Raw genomic sequence first — 20830 nt, 5'->3', positions numbered from 1 at the left:
GATGAGAGTTAAATCAAGCGGTAATGAAGGTGAAGAATGGAAGATTATTATATACATAATTATATATAGATAGTAGTGACAATTAAAGACACTTTCATCCTGTTCATTTGAGCAAAAAAAGAGAGTTAAGTGTAATATTGTAAACAGTAGAAGAATATTAATATCAGCAGTCAATATTCCAGCATTGTGAAGCTGAGCTATGGTAAAAAATATATTCAGCTTTAAATGCTTTTTGAGAGTGATTTAATTATCAGAATCAGAAATACTTTAATAATCCCTGAGTGGAAATACACATTTTCATTAACATGTGAATATTAAATGTAATAATGTATGATATTAATAAAATAGTAAAATGTTACTTTTGGGGATGTGTAACATCCTGAATGTTTTCATGCTGGAATAGTTTTAATTAGTAGAGAGTGAAACAAATGAGGAAGTAATGATAATGATGGTTTGTTTTTAGTCTGTTTATGAATAATTAAAGATAATTAAAATAGCAAAATGTAGCTTACATCCTCAGTGAGCTGAACTTCAGCAGTAAAGAGGAGAGAAATAATGTGGAAAGGTCAGAAGTCAAAATGTTTCTTCAGGTAATACATGGAGCCTCTGCTGCCAACTATTTAGTAAAAAAAAACTATATATATATATATATATATATATATATATATATATATATATATGTATGTGTATATATATATATATATGTATATATATATATATAGAGAGAGAGAGAGAGAGAGCGAGAGAGAGAGAGAGAGAGAGGTAGATATATAGATATATAGATTGATGGATATAATATAAATAACGACAAAGGAAATTTTAAAAGAACATGAAAACCTCCCACATTCTAAAATACATTATAAAAACGATTACCATCAAAAACAAAAATAATATGAGTGTAATATTAATTTTGTTTCTTGTTTTTCTTTCCTTATGCTACTTTTGTTTCAAAACATTTTTAAATATTTGAATATTTTCACGGAAATAAGTATTATGTGTTCTGTTTTTTGGGGGGAAAATTTGAAATGGACGAGTTTACTTTTATTTTCACAAGAAGTAAATAGTATATAATAAAATAGTTTTACCGGGGGTGGAAAGCTGGTTGTACTTATTCCTCTCGCGAGATTTGGAAAAGAGCTGGTTACTTGTTTCTCTCGCGAGATCTGACAACACCGAGCGCGAACCAAACACGGCGAGGATAAAGCAAGATGGCGTCTGACGGTGAAGACGTTATTGCAGTCGTCACAGTTCAGTGTTCTTAATCTGTGCCTCCATGTACACATATATGTCCTTTATTAGACTCTAGTAAATAGAGTAAACATCGTTAATAACTGTTTGCATCCGGTTATATTAGTCTGAGCGCACTTTGATGCTTCTCGAGCTAGCTTAGCCTGCTAGTTAGCTTAGCTTGTTAGCTGCTAACAAAGAGAGGCGGAAGTGATCAAAACACATCACTAAGTAGAGATCAAGTGTGAGTGTAAAGTGTTGTGATTGTGTGAAAATGTGCCAAAGAACCATAGCAGAGTACGAGGAGGAACTTTGTCCAACAAAAGAGGAGAAGGAGCGACAACATGAAAAACATCAAGTTGTGTTACACAGAACAGGTTTGTTTACTTCTTACTCTCACATCTTTACTAACTTTATATTTCATTTTTAACACTATTCTTAAATAGATTGTCTGTAGGAAGATTAATTGTCATGTGAGGATGATGCACTGATGGTTTTACATTTTTCATAAGAAGGAGACATTGTCAGACACAATATTTATGAGAGGTTGATGTTTGTAACAATGTGTATCAACATGTTTACACAAAACTCACACAGTCACCGGGGGAATATTCCAGAGAGCGGGTTAAGTGCAAAGTCCTGAGTATGGAAAGCTCGAGAGTTTTACCTCCAAAAATAAGAGAGGTAAGACAAAGTCAGAGTCAGTTACCATGGTTACTGATGCTGTAAACCTAGCCTGCTAGCTGGCAGGTTTGACAAGTTATATATGTGTGTCAAAGCTATACTGACCTGCTATTTCCTTCATGTCGGTGTTCGTTGATGCAGCCATTAATGTTGCATTGATTATTGAAAAAACAGCCTGCTCTAAAGATGACATCTTGATCTCATACCATCTCAAACCAATTGACTGTTCATTATTAAGTGAAGTGTCTTATAGTCGCTTAAGTTCGTCTTTTACCAAGCAACACTATGTTTTATCCAGTTACTCAATTAATCGGAAACATTTCCCGTAGAACACTTGATTAATAACATTTTCAATAGCTAGAGCCCATTATTTCATGTACGATTTAATACTTAGCATGTATGAGCTAAAATGTGTTTTGTTTGTGTCCTGTAGACATCCATCAGCCGATTGAACACCAAGAAGAATGTCTCCCTCATCTGCAGGGGGACAGTTTCACTTTAGAATATCCACAGCCCTCACATTTTAAAGGGGACAAGGGGGATTCACAGCCCTTTTATTTTAAAGAGGAAGAGGAGGGAGAGTGTCCTGTAGGGCAGGAGGAGGCTGATGTCAGCAAGTTTCCACTGACTGTTGTCTCTGTGAAGACTGAAGAGCATGAAGACAAACCACCTGAGTCCTCACAGCTTCATCACAGTCCAAGTAAGCACAACATCCACATATCATCTAATACAATGTTTGTGACACATGTTCATCCGGGGGACACATTTATCACTAAAGATGGGAGATATATTTGCTTTTTAACACCACCATTTAAATATGAATGCTCATCAATCATCAACAATGTAATTGCTGGGGTGTAACCATGTGACCTAGAGGCCGTCCTCCTTACCTCACGTGGTCAAATGAAGGCAAACATTCAATATGGCTACTGTTTATTTACCTTAGCAGCACATATGTCAGCATATTTCAAAGGTTTAGTGATGAAGATTAGGGATGTATTTGTGTATACGTGTATTTGTATTTAACCGTTTCGGTACGGGGGTTTCGGTTTGGTTCGGAGGTGTACCGAACGAGTTTCCACACGAACATATTAACCTAAAGCCTTAACAAGCTGCTCCGCTTCGTTATGCCTGTCCCTGTCAGTACTCTACACAGCACCCAGCATTGTCCCACCCACAAAACCATCTGATTGGTTACAGAAAGAGCGGTAACAGCCAATCAGCAGTGCATATTCAGAGCAGTAACAGCCAATCAGCAGTGTGTATTCAGAGCGCAAGGAGTCAGTGCTCCACCGTCGTCATAAGCAGGTAGGTGTTTAGCAGGTAAGCATCAGGCAGCGGACTCTCCCCAAATTATAATAAACACCTCCCAGTCAACTACAAACCATGTTTCCATATGAGTTGGGAAATCCTGTTAGATGTAAATATAAACAGAATACAATGATTTGCAAATCCTTTTCAAGCCATATTCAGTTGAATATGCTACAAAGACAACATATTTGATGTTCAAACTGATAAACTTTTTTTTCCCGCAAATAATCATTAACTTTAGAATTTAATGCCAGCAACACGTGACAAAGAAGTTGAGAAAGGTGGCAATACCTACTGATAAAGTTGAGGAATGCTCATCAAACACTTATATGGAACATCCCACAGGTGTGCAGGCTCATTGGGAACAGGTGGGTGCCATGATTGGGTATAAAAGCAGATTCCATGAAATGCTAAGTAATTCACAAACAAGGATGAGGGTCACCACTTTGTAAGCAAATTGTCGAACAGTTTTAGAACAACATTTCTCAACAAGCTATTGCAAGTAATTTAGGGATTTTACCATCTACGGTCCGTAAAATCATCAAAAGTTCAGAGAATCTGGAGAAATCACTGCACGTAAGCAATGATATTACGGACCTTTGAGCCCTCAGGCAGTACCGCATCAAAAACCGACATCAGTGTGTAAAGGATATCACCACATGGGCTCAGGAACACTTCATAAAACCACTGTCAGTAACTATAGTTGGGCGCTACATGTGTAAGTGCAAGTTAAAACTCTACTATGCAAAGCCAAACCCATTTATCAACAATATCCTGAAACGCCGCCGGCTTGGCTGGGCCCGAGCTCATCTAAGATGGACTGATGCAAAGTGGAAAGGTGTTCTGTGGTCTGGAAACAGACGACGTGGTGTCCTCCAGAACAAAGAGGAAAATAACCATCCGGATTGTTGTAGGCGCAAAGTTCAAAAGGCAGCATCTGTGATGGTATGGGGGTGTATTAGTGCCCAAGACATGGGTAACTTACACATGTGTGATGGTATGGGGGTGTATTTGTGCCCAAGGCATGGGTAACTTACACATCTGTGAAGGCACCATTAATGCTGAATGGTCCATACAGGTTTTGGAGCAACATATGTTGTCATCCAAGCAACGTTATCAGGGACGCCCCCTGCTTATTTCAGCAAGACAAGTGTTACAACAGCGTGGCTTCGTTGTAAAAGAGTGCGGGTACTTTCCTGGCCCGCCTGCAGTCCATACCTGTCTCCCATTGAAAATGTGTGACACATTATGAAGCATAAAATACAACAGCGGAGACCCCGGACTGTTGAAGGACTGAAGCTCTACATAAAACAAGAATGGGAAAGAATTCCACTTTCAAAGCTTCAAAAATTAGTTTCCTCAGTTCCCAAATGTTTATTGAGTGTTGTTAAAAGAAAAGGTGATGTAACACAGTGGTGAACATGCCCTTTCCCAACTACTTTGGCATGTGTTGCAGCCACGAAATTTTAAGTTAATTATTATTTGCAAAAAAAATAAAGTTTATGACTTTGAACATCAAATATGTTGTCTTTGTAGTGCATTCAATTGAATATGGGTTGAAAAGGATTTGCAAATCATTTTATTCCGTTTATGTTTACATCTAACACAATTTCCCAACTCATATGGAAACGGGGTTTGTACTGTTTTGAAGCAGGAAAAAAGGACATTATGTTAAATGAAGAGTTTCTCTCTTTGATAGTTGATATAATAATGAGTTTTTTAGGTATTTCCAAGATGGCGCCAGTATGTGCTTCGGCCTGCCCTCTCTCGCTGTCAGCTCTGTTTGTTTTTGTGTTGTTTGCGTCTATTTTCGTCTCTGTCAGCTCACGGCTTGTGTATGACCGCCAAACACTGTTGGATCTTTGCCCGTGTCCCACTGATATTATCAACTTCGACGTTGTTTTTCCGACGTCCCAGTCAGCTTTTTCACTTAGCCGGATTCCTGCGTTCTTTTCACGTCTGCTGGCTCCTCTCACCCAGCGGAAGAGTCTCCGGCGCCGTGGTAAACGTGGCTTCCCGAAGGAGGATTGGTTTGGTATCCGGTCTCCTCCTGCGCCCACGCTCACTGGATCCCATCGGTTCCTGGCTTGTTCCTATTGTTGGTTTGGAGGATGAGGCTTGCCGCCGTTGCTCCTGCTGTCCCCGCCCTGTGTGTCGGGCCCCACCTGGATTAGTTGCGGCCTTGGACGTGCCGGCCCCCGCCAGGTTCAGTCTTGTGAACGCAAGATCTTTCACAAACCAAACGTTTATCCTGAAGGATTTCTTCACTTCCCGCGGACTTGACTTCCTCTGTGTGACAAAAACATGGCTGAGAGCCGGTGAGTCCGCCCCTCTTAATGAACTTCTGTCTCCGGAGTGTTCCTACTTCTATTCTCCGCGGTCGTCCGGTCAAAAAGGAGGAGGATTAGCAGTGGTTTTTAAAAATGAATTTAAATGCCGTCTGATACGCCTGCAATCCTCCTTTTCAAACTTGGAACTATGCATGTTTGAACTGGGTCTTTCTGATGTCGTCCTGTGTGCCGTCGTCTATCGACCACCCAAGTACCCCAAAGACTTTATAACTGACTTTTCTGAATTTCTGTCTGAAATCCTGCCTAAATATAATCTTGTCCTTATTGCTGGTGATTTTAATATTCACACCTAAGCCCAGACGAGTCGCTTTCCAGGAGCTTCCTGACTCATTTAACTTTGTACAGTCTGTGTGTGGTTCCACACATGAACGCAGGCATAAACTCCATTTAGTGCTCTCGTATGGTTTGCGACGCTGTGTTCTCTGATCATATGCCGATCCTGTTTGATATTCCCACTCAGTGTCCGGTTAAATTATGCGCTCCACCTCAACGCCCTCGCATGTTTAAATCTTCGTCTCCTGCTCTGTTCTCCTCCATTTTTTCGACTCTTTGTGATGATAATTCTGCAGCCTCTGTACGTCTGAATACTGTAGAGTTGGTTTCTGGGTTCAACTCTATTTGTTTACAAACACTGGACACGATCGGTCCTTTTAAGTACTGCCGCTCTAAAGCCACGCCTCAGCCCTGGTTGAATGACGTCACTCGTGCTGCCAGGCGAAGGTGTAGGATAGCAGAGAGAAAATGGAAAAAAGAAAGCCTGCTTTCCTTTCAGATGACTGTAAAAGCAGAGGTGAATATATATCTATCTCAGATTATATATTCTAACTGTAATAACCCCAGAGGCCTGTTTAATACCATTAACATTGCCATTGATGCTCTCAAATCTGTTGGTTTAAATGTTTCTTCTGAATTCTGTGAAAGTTGTCTCCACTTTTTCACTGACAAAATTGTGTCAACTAGAGCCAGTTTATCTCAGCCTTCCTATGACCTTTCTATTCTTCTGCACTTCTCTTCTATTTTCCATCAGTTTGAGCCAGTGTCCTTTTCCTTTCTAAAAGACAGGGTTAGTCATATGAAGCCCTCTGGTTTTCCTACGGATGCCCTCCCACCTTACCTGTTTAAGGAGGTACTCGCTACTATTGGATCAAGTGTCCTTAACATTATAAATAGTAGCCTCTTTTCTGGAATAGTACCAGCAGAGTTTAAACATGCACACCTTTCTCCTCTCCAATCACAGACCTATCTCTAATCTTCCATACATTTCCAAAATATTAGAGAAGGTTGTCTACAGTCAGTTGTTTTCCTTCTTAGAAGATAATGGTATCACTGAGCTGTTCCAGTCCGGTTTCAAAGCCCTCCACAGCACAGAGTCAGCGCTTCGTAAAGTGTCTAACGATATCCTCCTGTCAACTGATTCTGGTAAATATGTTGTCCTGGTGCTTTTAGATCTGTCTGTTGCGTTCGACACCGTCGACCACGCCACCTTAATCACTCGTCTTGAGAACTGCGTGGGCATTAAGGACGCCACCCTCAACTGGTTCCGGTCGTACCTGACTGACAGGAGTTTTTGTGTAAAAATAGACAACTTTTTGTCTTTCACAGCTCCTCTACCACATGGGGTCCTCCAGGGCTCAATCCTCGGCCCTCTTTCATTTGCGCTTTACCTTCGCCCCCTCGGTTCTGTTTTCAGGAAGGTGTGAGGATTTTATTATTATTATTATTTTATTTTTATTATTTTTTATTTTATTTTATTTGAAAGAAAAAACAATAGTACAATATATTATTTATTTGTGTGAGGCGTCGCACGGGTCTCGCTTCCTGTTCAGTGGGGTCCGTGCCCGTGTGGCCCGTCCTTGCTCTATGGAGTCTGTGCAGGTGACTTGATGCGGTGGCAGTGCGGCCCCTTTGTCTGGCCTGGATAATGTGTCTTGGTTGTTTGGGCGGTGGTGTGTTTGTGTGCGGGTTTGGGTTGGGGTGGTGTGGTCTATTGGTGGGGGAGTTGTTGATGTCTCTTGTTTGCATGTTGGCGTTTGGGCTGACTGGCGGGCTGGCGTGGGCTAGTCTCCCTGATCCTGTTGGCGTGTGGTTGCCGGTCACAGTTGTTTTTTCTCGATCACTTTGATTTGATGGGGTGGTGCTGGCTGTCTGGGGCTATTGCAGCTGCTGTTTCTGATGCCGTTTGTTTGTGGTGTGGGCACCTGTGGCTGCTGGGTCCGGTGCAGGGGGGTGGCTTATGTTGTGACTGGTGGTAGCGGGCACTCGTGGTCATTGTCGGACTTGCCGGCTTCATACTTGTTTATTGTCGTGTTGGTTGGCTTGTCGGGTGTGGGCCTGGGGTGCCCTTGCGCCCTGCCATGCCGCCCTTGCGCGCCCGGTTTCGCTTCGTTGTTTTGGGCGGGCTTGTCGGGGGTTGTCCCTGGGTGGCGTGGGTACGCGGCCAGACCTGTGGGGCTTGGGGGTTCGGCTAGTTCTCAGTGGGCTCGGCTAGTTCTCATTGCTGTCCCTCCGGGATTTGTTGTCATATAAATATTTGTGTGTGTGTGTGTGTGTGTGTGTGTGTGTGTGTGTGTGTGTGTGTGTGTGTGTGTGTGTGTGTGTGTATGGATGGATGTAAATGTAGTATGTACATATATGGGTGTGCATGTATGGTTACAGGTATGTGTGTGTTCATAAATATGTATGTGTGTATGTGCATGTGTGGATATGTATACATATATATGTATGTGTATGCGTGTATATATATGTATATATGTATGTATATATTTATGTGTGTATGTATGTATGTATGTATGTATGTATGTATGTGTGTGTATGTATGTATATGGGTATATGCGCGTATGTGTATGTATATATGCAAATGTATATAGATGTATGTATGTATGTATGTATGTATGTGTGTGTATGTATGTATATGGGTATATGCGCGTATGTGTATGTATATATGCAAATGTATATAGATGTATGTGTGTGTATATATATATATATATATACATATATATATATATATATATATATGTGTATATATATATATATATATATATATATATGTGTATATATATATATATATATATATATGTGTGTGTGTATGTATATTTCTGGGGTCACGCTCTGGGCCTGCTGGTCAATCGGGGTTGACGCCTCAGGCTACTGCATCCGGGCTGCATGTCTAGAGCTCCTGGGTCCCTCCGTCCATCCCTTCCGGGTGCGCGTCTTGGTTGGGGCCGGCTGGGTCTATTCCGCTCATCCATTGTGGTAGCTTGGTGCTGCAGGGTATTCTGAGTTGCTGTGAGTTGGCCAGCTGCTGGGGTAGTGATGTTGTGTGTCAGCATGTCTGTGATCTTATTTAAATGTTTTATTTTATTTTATTATTTTTGTGTATATATGTATGCGGAGGCATGCGGTTATATGTATGTATAAATGTATGTGTATGTATATATGTGTATGTGTGCATGTATGTATATATATGTGTGTATGTATGTATGTATGTATATATATATATATTTATGTATGTATATGTGTATGTATGTGTATGTATATATTTATGTAACTATATATATATGTATGTATATATGTGTGTATATGTATGTATATATGTATGTGTGTGTGTATGTATGTGTATATGTATATGTGTATGTATCTTTATATACACATATATGTATTGCATTTATGTATATGTATGTGTGTGTGTATGTACATGTGTATACGTATATGTACTAATTTAATTTTTTTAAATTTTAATTTTTTGAAAACATTTTTATTTTATTCTTATTCATTTATTTATTTTTTGATGTATTAATTATGTTTTTTTTGTTGTTTTTTTTTTGTTTGTTTTGTTTTGTTTTTTCCTCCTCCCTCAGGGGGGTGACTTTGACAGGGCGGTTGCTGGTTGTTCCATCTCCCTCGTTTGGGTCCCTGCGGGTGAGGTGGGTGGTTCCCGCGGCCATGCGCTGGGTGGTCCTGTGGCGGCCGGCCGACTTGGGTGGGGTGGCCTGGTGTGGACTGCGCCATGCTCCCCGGGGTTTAGGGTTGGGGCGTGGGGGCCCGGGTGCTGGTAGGGCTGGGGCGGTCTTTCCGTCCGGCTGCGGGGAGTCTCTGGGTTCCCCCGGGCGGGGCGTCCCGTCTTTCTGCCCGTGTGGGTGGTTGTCTCTAGCTGGCTTGGGGTCTGGCCGTCTGCTGCTTCTCTCGTGCCCTGTCCTCTGCTGGGCGCGTCTGTCTGCGGCCTGCTGCTGGCTCTTCCGGGCGGCGCAGTGGGCTGGGCTCTGGGGTTCCCGTCGCTGGCCGGCCTGGCTGCTTTGGGCCGGTGGTCCCTGGTTCTCCGGGCGCCACACCTGCTGTTTGGGTTGGGCTCTCTGGGCGGCTGGGGCCGTACTCTGGCTCACACGCACACTGGGAGTCAAATACATCGTACATACACACACACATATACTCACACACACACACCGTTATTCATACATACAAACGTACATACTGTACATAGGTACCTACGCTCGCACATACATACACAAATACAGTACATACCTACATATTCCAAGTTCGTCCATCTACACGCACATTCACGGTACAAACATACACATACTGTACACATACATTCACAGTACAAACATACACATACTGTACACATACATTCACAGTACAAACATACACATATACATTCACTGCACAAACATTCATATACACATTCTGTTCATATACAAGTACATATACATACATACACTCATGCACATAATCACGTTTCATCAAACATATATCAACGTTGTTGCCCTAGGAGAAACTGGGTAACATATGGCATACTGACAAAGCTTAACCTATTGTTACTAGGGTTGGGTATCGTTTGAATTCGAACGATTCCGATTCTTTGTTTCGATTCCGATTCCTGACGATTCTCGATTCCGATTCTTTCTTTAAAGGGGAACATTATCACCAGACCTATGTAAGCGTCAATATATACCTTGATGGTGCAGGAAAAAGACCATATATTTTTTTAACCGATTTCCGAACTCCAAATGGGTGAATTTATGCGAATCAAACGCCTTTCTGTTTATCGCTCTTTTTGCGATGACGTCAGAACGTGAGGTCTCCGTGGTAATACAGCCACCATTTTCATTTTCAACACATTGCAAACACCGGGTCTCAGCTCTGTTATTTTCCGTTTTTTCGACTATTTTTTGGAACTTTGGAGACATCATGCCTCGTCGGTGTGTTGTCGGAGGGTGTAACAACACTAACAGGGAGGGATTCAAGTTGCACCACTGGCCCGAAGATGCAAAAATGTCTGCCGCCAGACCCCCATTGAATGTGCCAGTGTGTCTCCACATTTTACCGGTGATGACAGACATGGCACAGAGATGTATGGATAACCTGCAGATGCATTTGCAACGATAAAGTCAACAAAATCACAAAGGTGGGTTTTGTTGATGTTGACTTATGTGCTAATCAGACATATTTGGTTGCGGCGTGACTGCCAGCTAATCGATGCTAACATGCTATGCTAATCGACGCTAACATGCTATTTACCGGCGGTGCTAAAGCAGACATGGCACAGAGATGTATGGATAACCTGCAGATGCATTTGCAACGATAAAGTCAACGAAATCACAAAGGTGGGTTTTGTTGATGTTGACTTATGTGCTAATCAGACATATTTGGTTGGGGCGTGACTGCCAGCTAATCGATGCTAACATGCTACGCTAATCGACGCTAACATGCTATTTACCGGCGGTGCTAAAGCAGACATGGCACAGAGATGTATGGATAACCTGCAGATGCATTTGCAACGATAAAGTCAACAAATTCACAAAGGTGAGTTTTGTTGATGTTGACTGCCAGCCAATCGATGCTAACATGCTACGCTAATCGATGCTAACATGCTATTTACCGGCGGTGCTGAAGCAGACATGGCACAGAGATGTATGGATAACCTGCAGATGCATTTGCAGCTATATTACGTTTCCTTCCACCCACATTTAATGCGAAAAAAACACATACCAATCGAAGGATTTAAGTTGCTCCAGTGTCACGAGATGCAAAAGTCCTGATCGTTTGGTCCGCACATTTTACCGGCGATGCTAACGCAGCTATTCGGCCATGCTATGGCTATGAATAGTGTCAACAGCTATTCGCTCATAAGTGTCAGTTTCTTCTTCAATACTTTCATACTCCAACCATCCGTTTCAATACATGCGTAATGTGTTGTATCGCTTAAGCCGCTGAAATCCGAGTTTAAATCCGAGCTAATGTCGCTATATCTTGCTGTGCTATTCGCCATTGTTTGTTTACATTGGCAGCACTGTATGACGTTACAGGGAAATGGATAGTCGCATTGCAAACAGCGAAAATCAAGCACTTTAAAGCTTTTTTTAGGGATATTCCGGGACCGGTAAAATTTTGAAAAAAACTTCAAAAAATACAACAAGCCACTGGGAACTGATTTTTATTGTTTTTAACCATTTCGAAATTGTGATAATGTTCTCCTTTAAAAAAAAAAAAAAAAAAAAATGCACGGTCAAAACAAAGTTTAGGATATTTTAAATGAGCTAGCTAACCTACAGTCTTTCTGAATGAAATAGTCTGACATTCTCCATCAATTTTAATTCTATTAACTTTTTATGAACTTTACTATAAATTCCTCACAGAGCGGTTTTCAACTAAAATATAAATATCAAATCTATGAACTAGAATAAAAATATTATAAATTATGAATACATTTTCACAGGGGTACACTTTCATCAAGAGAGCTTTATTTTTGAAAACCTCATGAAAACACATTTACACAAAAGTGTATGATGCTGCAGGAAACCTCATGAAAACACATTTACACACACAAGTGTATGATCCTGCAGGAAACCTCATGAAAACACATTTACACACACAAGTGTATGATCCTGCAGGAAACCTCATGAAAACACATTTACACACACAAGTGTATGATGCTGCAGGAAACCTCATGAAAACACATTTACACACACAAGTGTATGATCCTGCAGGAAACCTCATGAAAACACATTTACACACACAAGTGTATGATCCTGCAGGAAACCTCATGAAAACACATTTACACACACAAGTGTATGATGCTGCAGGAAACCTCATGAAAACACATTTACACACACAAGTGTATGATCCTGCAGGAAACCTCATGAAAACACATTTACACAAAAGTGTATGATGCTACAGAAAACCTCATGAAAACACATTTACACACACAAGTGTATGATCCTGCAGGAAACCTCATGAAAACACATTTACACACACAAGTGTATGATGCTGCAGGAAACCTCATGAAAACACATTTACACAAAAGTGTATGATGCTACAGAAAACCTCATGAAAACACATTTACACACACAAGTGTATGATCCTGCAGGAAACCTCATGAAAACACATTTACACACACAAGTGTATGATCCTGCAGGAAACCTCATGAAAACACATTTACACACACAAGTGTATGATGCTGCAGGAAACCTCATGAAAACACATTTACACATAAGTGTATGATGCTGCAGGAAACCTCATGAAAACACATTTACACACACAAGTGTATGATGCTGCAGGAAACCTCATGAAAACACATTTACACACACAAGTGTATGATGCTGTAGGAAACCTCATGAAAACACATTTACACACACAAGTGTATGATCCTGCAGGAAACCTCATGAAAACACATTTACACACAAGTGTATGATGCTGCAGGAAACCTCATGAAAACACATTTACACATAAGTGTATGATGCTGTAGGAAACCTCATGAAAACACATTTACACACACAAGTGTATGATGCTGCAGGTATTTAACATGTTACCGTGCTCCCACTGATGGTTTAACCTGGTGCAGAAAAGCAAATAAACAATAAGAATCAACCTGCAAAACCCAGTCCAGATTAGCAGCAGGTACAGTATAAAATCAGAGACAGTTGTTGTTTAGGAAAATGAGCATATCCGCCTTCTCAGGCAGAATGTGTGAGCGTTCTGGACGGATAGTGTCTCCTGTCCAAGACGGGACACGCATTTATTTGTACTCCATGAACTCGGAGGTGCTTCATCATGTTCGACGTGCACCCTCCTAAGCACCAAACAGTCCTGTCGCACGTGTTACATTTCGCTGATATTTCATTTTTTTTTAGTAAAATAAAGCCACACTTTCGACCGTCGACGCCCGCTATCATAGGCTCGGCTATGCTAACACTTCCGGCGGTGGGCTCTTCTTCGTTGGTGTTCAGCGGCCTCTTCTTCCGGGTCGGCGGACTTATTATTTTTTTCCGGTCGGCGGACTGGGTATCGAAACTAGGAATCTAAATTTAAACTTTAGAACGATTCCAGGAGAACCGGAAAGTTGTCCCGGTTCCAATCGATACTCGATACCCAACCCTAATTGTTACTATAACAATCTACAAGATTAATATAGGTTGCCTCTCTCTCTTCCCCTCCATCTTTCGGTATTCCTTTATTTTATTTTTTTTTAATTTTTTATTATTTTGTTAATCTTTTTAGTTATTTTGTATACGTATTGTTGCATTTGAACAACTGTATTGTTGATAATAGAGGTAAACTATTAGTATTGTTCATGATCAATACTGCTTTTTCTATTGGTATTTGTATTGCTCCAGTTTTAGTGTAAAAATGCTCATTGTCCTTTCTATATTATTATTTATTTCACTAACTGTTTTTTTGCTATCACTTTTACGATCATATTTGTACATACCGTATGTGCTGGTGTTGTTTTATTGTTGTTGTTTTTGTTGTTATTGTTGTGTTGCTGCTGTTGTTTTTATCTCTCTGTCTAATCCCCCTCTTATCCCCACAATTTCCCCCTCTGTCTTCCTTTTTTTCTCTTTCTATCCCCTCAAGTCAAGTCAGCTTTATTTGTCAATTTCTTTACATGTAAAGACATACAAAGGAATCAAAATTTAGTTTTGCACTCTCCCATGCGTACATAAAAAAAGAAAATACAACAGTAAAGTGCAACGTAAATATGTCTACCTACTGAAATTACAATATATTTAGTTCCTGTTGTTTTTAAATAGGATATGGCTGTAAACAATGAGTGTTTCATCAGTAATGCAAATACTTATGATATAGCGGCAGATGTGTGCAATTTCGCATAGTCATTTTTTCCGTGGGTCATGGGGTTTAGAGTTCAGGTTGTTCCGGGGAGGGGGATTTCAAAGTCCTGACAGCCTGTTGGATCGGGCTGAGAATTGAAGGGGGGGGGGTTCAGCAGCCTAACAGCCTGGTGGTGAAAGCTGTTGGTGAGTCTGGTGGTGCGAGAGCGGAGGCTCTTGTAGCTTCGTCCAGAGGGGAGGAGGCTGAACAGGTTGTGTGCAGGGTGGCTTGCGTCACTCACAATTGTGAGTGCTTTGCGGGTGAGGCGGGTGGTGTATAAGTCCTGAAGAGATGGGAGTGGTGCATCAATGATTTTCCCAGCTGTTTTCACGATGCGCTGCAGGTCTCTTCTGTTGTATTGAGTGTAGCTCCCGCCCCACACAGTGATGCAACTAGAAAGGATGCTTTCAATGGTGCCTTTGTAAAAAGTGGTCAGGATGGGTGGTGGAGCACTTGCCCGCTTTAGTTTTCGCAGGAAGTAGAGGCGCTGTTGGGCCTTCTTCACCAGTGATGCGGTGTTGGTAGTCCATGACAGGTCCTCACTGATGTGCACCCCCAGGAATTTGGTGCTCCTTACTCTCTCCACTGCAGCACCACCGATGGTCAGTGGCAGGTGTTGAGTGTGGCCTCTCTGGAAATTGACAACAATCTATTTGTCTTGCTGACATTCAGCAAGAGATTGTTGTCCCTGCACCACGTGGTCAGGAGGTCCACTTCTTCCCTGTAGTGAGTCTCGTCGCCCTTGGTGACGAGACCCACCAGAGTTGTTTCGTCCGCAAACTTAACGAGGTGGTTGGAGCTGTAGGTTGGTGTGCAGTCATGTGTCAGTAGAGTGAAGAGCAGAGGACTGAGCACACAGCCTTGTGGGGCCCCTGTGCTCAGGGTGATGGAGCTTGAGGTGTTGTTACCAACACGTACTGCTTGTGGCCTCTGACTAAGGAAGTCGAGCAGCCAATTGCAGAGTGAGATGCTGAGGCCCAGTTTGCCAAGTTTGTAGGTGAGTTGTTGTGGTATTATGGTGTTGAATGCTAAACTGAAATCTATGAACAGCATTCTCACATGAGTGTTTCTGATCCAGGTGGGTGAGGGCTGGGTGGAGGGCAGACCATATTGCATCCTCTATTGATCGTCTGGCTCGGTATGCAAATTGGAAGGGGTCCAAGGTGGGGGGGAAGATGGATTTGATATGTGACATGACCAACCGTTCGAAGCTTTATATGATGATGGATGTCAGTGCCACAGGACGGTAGTCGTTAAAACTTCACGGGGATGATGTCTTTGGCACAGGTATGATAGTGGCGGATTTGAAGCATGTGGGGACAATGGCTTGCTTCAGAGAGGTGTTAAAGATGTCTGTAAAGACGTCCTTCAGCTCCTCTGCACAATCCTTCAGCACACTACCGGAGATGTTGTCTGGCCCTGCTGCCTTCCGGATCTTGATGGTAGAGTGTTCTCTTTACGCTGGCAGCAGACAGGCACAGGGACTGTTCGTGTAGAGGGGGTGTGGTTTTCTGTGAGCGAGTGTTGTTTTGTGCATCGAAACGTGCAAAGAAGCGGTTCAGGTTGTTGAGCAGAGAGGTGTCGCTGTCGCAACTCTGTGAGAGGGGCTTGTAGTCCGTGATGGCCTGAATGCCCTGCCATAGGCTCTGTGCATCTCTGCTGTCCTTGAAGTGGGAGGTTATCTTCTTTGTGTGGTCCTGTTTTGCTTTTCTGATGCCTCAGGACAGGTTGGCTCGCGCTGTTCTCAAGCCAGATCCATCTCCATCTCTGAAGGCCTTGTCTCTGGCTCTCAGCAGCCTGTGGACCTCCCCTGGCAACCATGGCATCTGGTTGGCCCGAATGATAATGTTTTTTGTGTGGGTCACATCATCCATGCACTTTTTAATGTAGGAGGTCAAAATGTCTGCGTACTCCTCAATGTCTGTGTTGTTATTGTGGGTGGCTGCTTGTTTAATAATTTCCCAGTCTGTTGTGTCGAAGCAATCTTGAAGAGCAGAGGAGGCCCCCTCTGGCCACACTCTTATCTGCTTCGGAACCGGTTTGGTGGCTTTCACTCTTTGTCTGTATGCTAGCGTTAGCGTAATTGATATGTGGTCATAGAGGCCGATGTGGAGGAGGGGAGTGGCTTTGTAATCTCCTTTGTGTGAAGTGTAAACCATGTCCAAAGTGTTATCCCCCCTGGTTGGGAAGTGAACATGCTGATGACATTTCGGCAAAACAGTCTTGAGATGAGCATGATTAAAATCTCCGGCAAGAATGGTGAAACCATCTGGATGTGCTGTTTGTTGTTCACTGATGGCTTGGTACAGTTCATGAAGTGCAGCGTTTCTATCACTGTTGTTGCTAGTGGGAGGGATGTAAACAGCAACTAGTAGGATTTGCTGTCATCTCCCTGGGCAGATAGAAAGGACGGCACTTCACGATTATAAACTCCGCCAGTGGTGAGCAGTGTTTGTATACCACCGTGGCGTCCCGGCACCACACATCACGGATGTAAACACAGATCCCTCCGTTTACGAGCGCCCTGTCCGCTCGGTAGCATGCTAGCGGCTCCAGTTGTACAGCTGAGTCGGTAATGTTGCCATTAAGCCATTTTTCAGTGAAAACAAACACACATCAGTTACTCACTTTCCGATTTGTTGTCCTCAGCAGTCGTATGTGATCCATTTTATTGTCCAGTGATCGTACGTTTGCCAAAAGGATAGATGGTATAGATGGGCGAGTTGGACTAGCCACTAGCCTCGCTCGGATGCCTCCACGCTTGCCTCTCTTCCTCATCCTTGCACACCGCTTCCGATGCCTCCTTCTTCGGGGAGGGTTAGCAGGTGGTGTGGTAGCACTCCCGCGGAGTAGTCCAAGCTCTCTTAGCATCTTTGTGTCGCGTTCTAAAACATGGCAGGTCTTGATTTTTCGGATATTTGACAAAGCCTGCGGACTGTACTTGTATTCCAATGTAGGCTGACGGGAAAATCATTTTGACAAAAACTCTAACGAACAAAATACCGCACGGTCGGGAGAGCGAGAGGTCGCTGCGTCTACACGCGCCGCCATCTTAGATAATTTGGCTGCACCAAATGATAATATAAATACATTTATTGAAGTCAAATTCAAATAAGGCAACAAGAGAAATATGCTACACTTCTCTTTTGTAAAGTAAATGTGAACAGCCGATATGGACACCTACATCAACTATATGATTTGCCTGAGAAGCTGGACAGGACAAAAAAAAAAAAAGGAAGGAAGCACAGTATTGCATTTAATTTTTATACAGATGACTGCCAGATCTACTTTCCCATGGCACAAAATAACACGGTCCAACGTCTCATTGACTGCCTGCACGGCATTAAAGTCTGGCTTTCAGTTAACTTCCTGAACCTAAATGAAAACAAAACAGAACTTTTGTTGTTTAGTCCAAGTCGCTCTCCTTCCCCTCGGCACTTAGGACTACTTTATGTAGGCATTTATCTCGACTCGTCTTGACTACTGCAACGCCCTGAACGTAGGCATTAGCCAGGCCTCCCTCGCCTGCCTGCAGCTCGTGCAGAACTCTGCTGCTCGCCTGCTAACACAGACCCACAGGCGTGAGCACATCACCCCCATACTAGCGTCCCTTCACTGGCTCCCTGGGCTCTACCGAATCAACTATACTACTATATCTACTATTTGTTTTCAAATGTTTAGGGGCGGTTTAGCTCGGTTGGTAGAGTGGCCGTGCCAGCAACTTGAGAGTTGCAGGTTCGATTCCCGCTTGTGCCATCCTAGTCACTGCCGTTGTGTCCTTGGGCAAGACACTTTACCCACCTGCTTCCAGTGCCACCCACACTGGTTTGAATGTAACTTAGATATTGGGTTTCACTATGTAAAGCGCTTTGAGTCACTAGAGAAAAAGCGCTATATAAATATAATTCACTTCACTAAACAACTTCGCTCCAACATATATCTCCGACCTCCTTCAGCCTTGCTGCCACTCCCCCCCCCCTCCCCAATCCCTAAGATCGGGGGGGCAGTAACGTCAGCTGCTGTTGACGGTCCCTGACACAAGGCTGAAGCTTAGAGGTGACAGAGCTTTTGCCGCTGCTACTCGCAAGCTCTGGAACAACTTAACTTTGAGTGTTAGACAGGCCTCCTCTTTTCCTGTTTTTAAATCACTCTTAAAAACACACTTTTATTCCATGGCCTTTAACATTCTGTGATCTCCATCCTGCTATGGCATCCCATTATGCACCGGCTGTGAACCTGTTTCTATGTTTTATTTATTATCTATCGGGCTTTGTTTGTGTTGTGGTGTGTTTGCTAGTTTCCCTTGTGTTATATTTTAACCTGTCTATTGTACAGCGCTTTGCGGTAAATATTAAATATGCTTTATAAGTAAAGTCGATTTGATTTGATTTGAGCAAAGCTGGAATTTTCTAAAGAATGTTTGTTTTTCTCCTGTCCCACAGACGTTGAAGAAGAACCTCTACCCCATGAGCAGGAGGAGGAACCACAGTCACCCCACATACACGAGGAAGAAGAGGTACCACATTACCAACACATTAAAGAGGGAAGAGAGGAGGCACATCCCCCCCACATTAAAGAGGAAGACGAGACGCCACAGACCCATAATGTTAAACTGACCCTTCACATTAAAGGGCAAGCGGAGGACCCACTGAACTTACACAGCAAAAATGCAGAAGAGGGCCCACTGACCTCTCACATTAAAAAGGAAGAGGAGGACCTATTGACCCCCTGCTTTAAAGAGGAAGAGGAGGTCCAAGAGCCGCCGCACATTAGAGAGGAAGAGGAGGAAGAGGGCATCAGTCAGCCTAAATGGTTGGAGGAGTTCCCAGTGACTGGTGTCCCTGTGAAGAGTGAAGATGATGAGGTGAAAGGTGAAAGTGAGGAGAGGGGAGGGGGGGAGCCTCCAAGCAGCAGCTCAACACAACACATGACAACAGAAGCTGATGGAGACCACTGTGGAGGATCACAAGCAGACAAGCTCTTAGCTCCACTATCAGATAGTGAGGACACAACGTCACACTCTCCTGACACTGATGATGAAGACTCTAAAGATGATAAGACATGTCACACTGACAACACTCACTTCACATGTTCTCTCTGTGAGAAAACATTTCGTTACCGTTCTTATCTGAAAAGACACATGAGAACACACACTGGAGAAAAACCTTTTTCTTGTTCAATCTGTGGTAAAGGTTTTACACAAAGTCAAAATGTGAAAGTACACATGAGAACACACACTGGAGAAAAACCTTTTTCTTGCTCAGAATGTGGTAAAGGTTTTGTTCTCAGTAAACATTTGAAAGTACACATGAGAACACACACTGGAGAAAAACCTTATGTCTGTTCAATCTGTGGTAAAGGTTTTGTAGAAAGTCGCAATTTGAAAGTACACATGAGAACACACACTGGTGAAAAACATTTTATCTGTTCAATCTGTGGTAAAGGTTTTGCACAAAATCAACATATGAAAAGACATATGAGAACACACACTGGTGAAAAACCTTTTTCCTGTTCAACCTGTGGTAAAAGTTTTACAAGAAGTGCAGATGTGAAAGGACACACTAGAACACACACTGTTGAAAAATCACATTCCTGTTCAATCTGCGACAGAAGTTTTGGTCAACGATCAGCACTTGTAGCACACATGAGAAGACACCCATGAGAGAAAGTGTTGAGTTGCAGTGTGTGTGGTGAAAGATTGTCTTCTAAGTACCAGTGTAAGAAACACAAGTGTGCTGGTGAGAACAGCAGCAGCAAATGAAACTGCAGGATTTGAAATAAACTGTCCAGACTTTCATTTTGACTTTCTAACAACATCAGCACATATAACATGTGTGACATTGTTGTTTGTCTAACAATCTGTTTAATATGCTTCTACATGTACAGATTAGATATATTTGTATTAATGCTTTTTTCAGTCAAGTACATGCATTAATCTGCAACTTTGTGTTCTTTTTTTAAACATTGGACAGAACAATTTGACTGAAAAGTTGAAAGTAAACAGTACAGGACATATTTGACATACATTAAAAAATGTAAGTGTATATATATATATATATATATATATATATATATATATATATGTATATATATATATATATATATATATATATGTATATATATATATATATATATATATATATATATATATA

The 20830-nt window shown here is 42.3% G+C and overlaps 1 protein-coding gene across 1 annotated transcript; it reads left to right on the top strand.

Moving 5' to 3' along the window:
• The first annotated feature begins 1188 nt into the window (after positions 1 to 1188).
• LOC133546866 (zinc finger protein 25-like) lies at positions 1189 to 20620 on the top strand. Its single transcript, XM_061892711.1, has 3 exons — positions 1189 to 1604; positions 2345 to 2611; positions 19121 to 20620. Exons 1-3 carry the CDS (start codon positions 1502 to 1504, stop codon positions 20338 to 20340), a joined length of 1590 nt encoding a protein of 529 aa, XP_061748695.1. The 5' UTR covers positions 1189 to 1501; the 3' UTR covers positions 20341 to 20620.
• Positions 20621 to 20830: the final 210 nt, after the last annotated feature.

Source organism: Nerophis ophidion, unplaced genomic scaffold (genome assembly GCF_033978795.1).
Source record: "Nerophis ophidion isolate RoL-2023_Sa unplaced genomic scaffold, RoL_Noph_v1.0 HiC_scaffold_46, whole genome shotgun sequence".
Classification (NCBI taxonomy): domain Eukaryota; kingdom Metazoa; phylum Chordata; class Actinopteri; order Syngnathiformes; family Syngnathidae; genus Nerophis; species Nerophis ophidion.
Note: the sequence above shows the minus strand (reverse complement) of the source record. Positions and strands in the feature narration are given on the sequence as shown.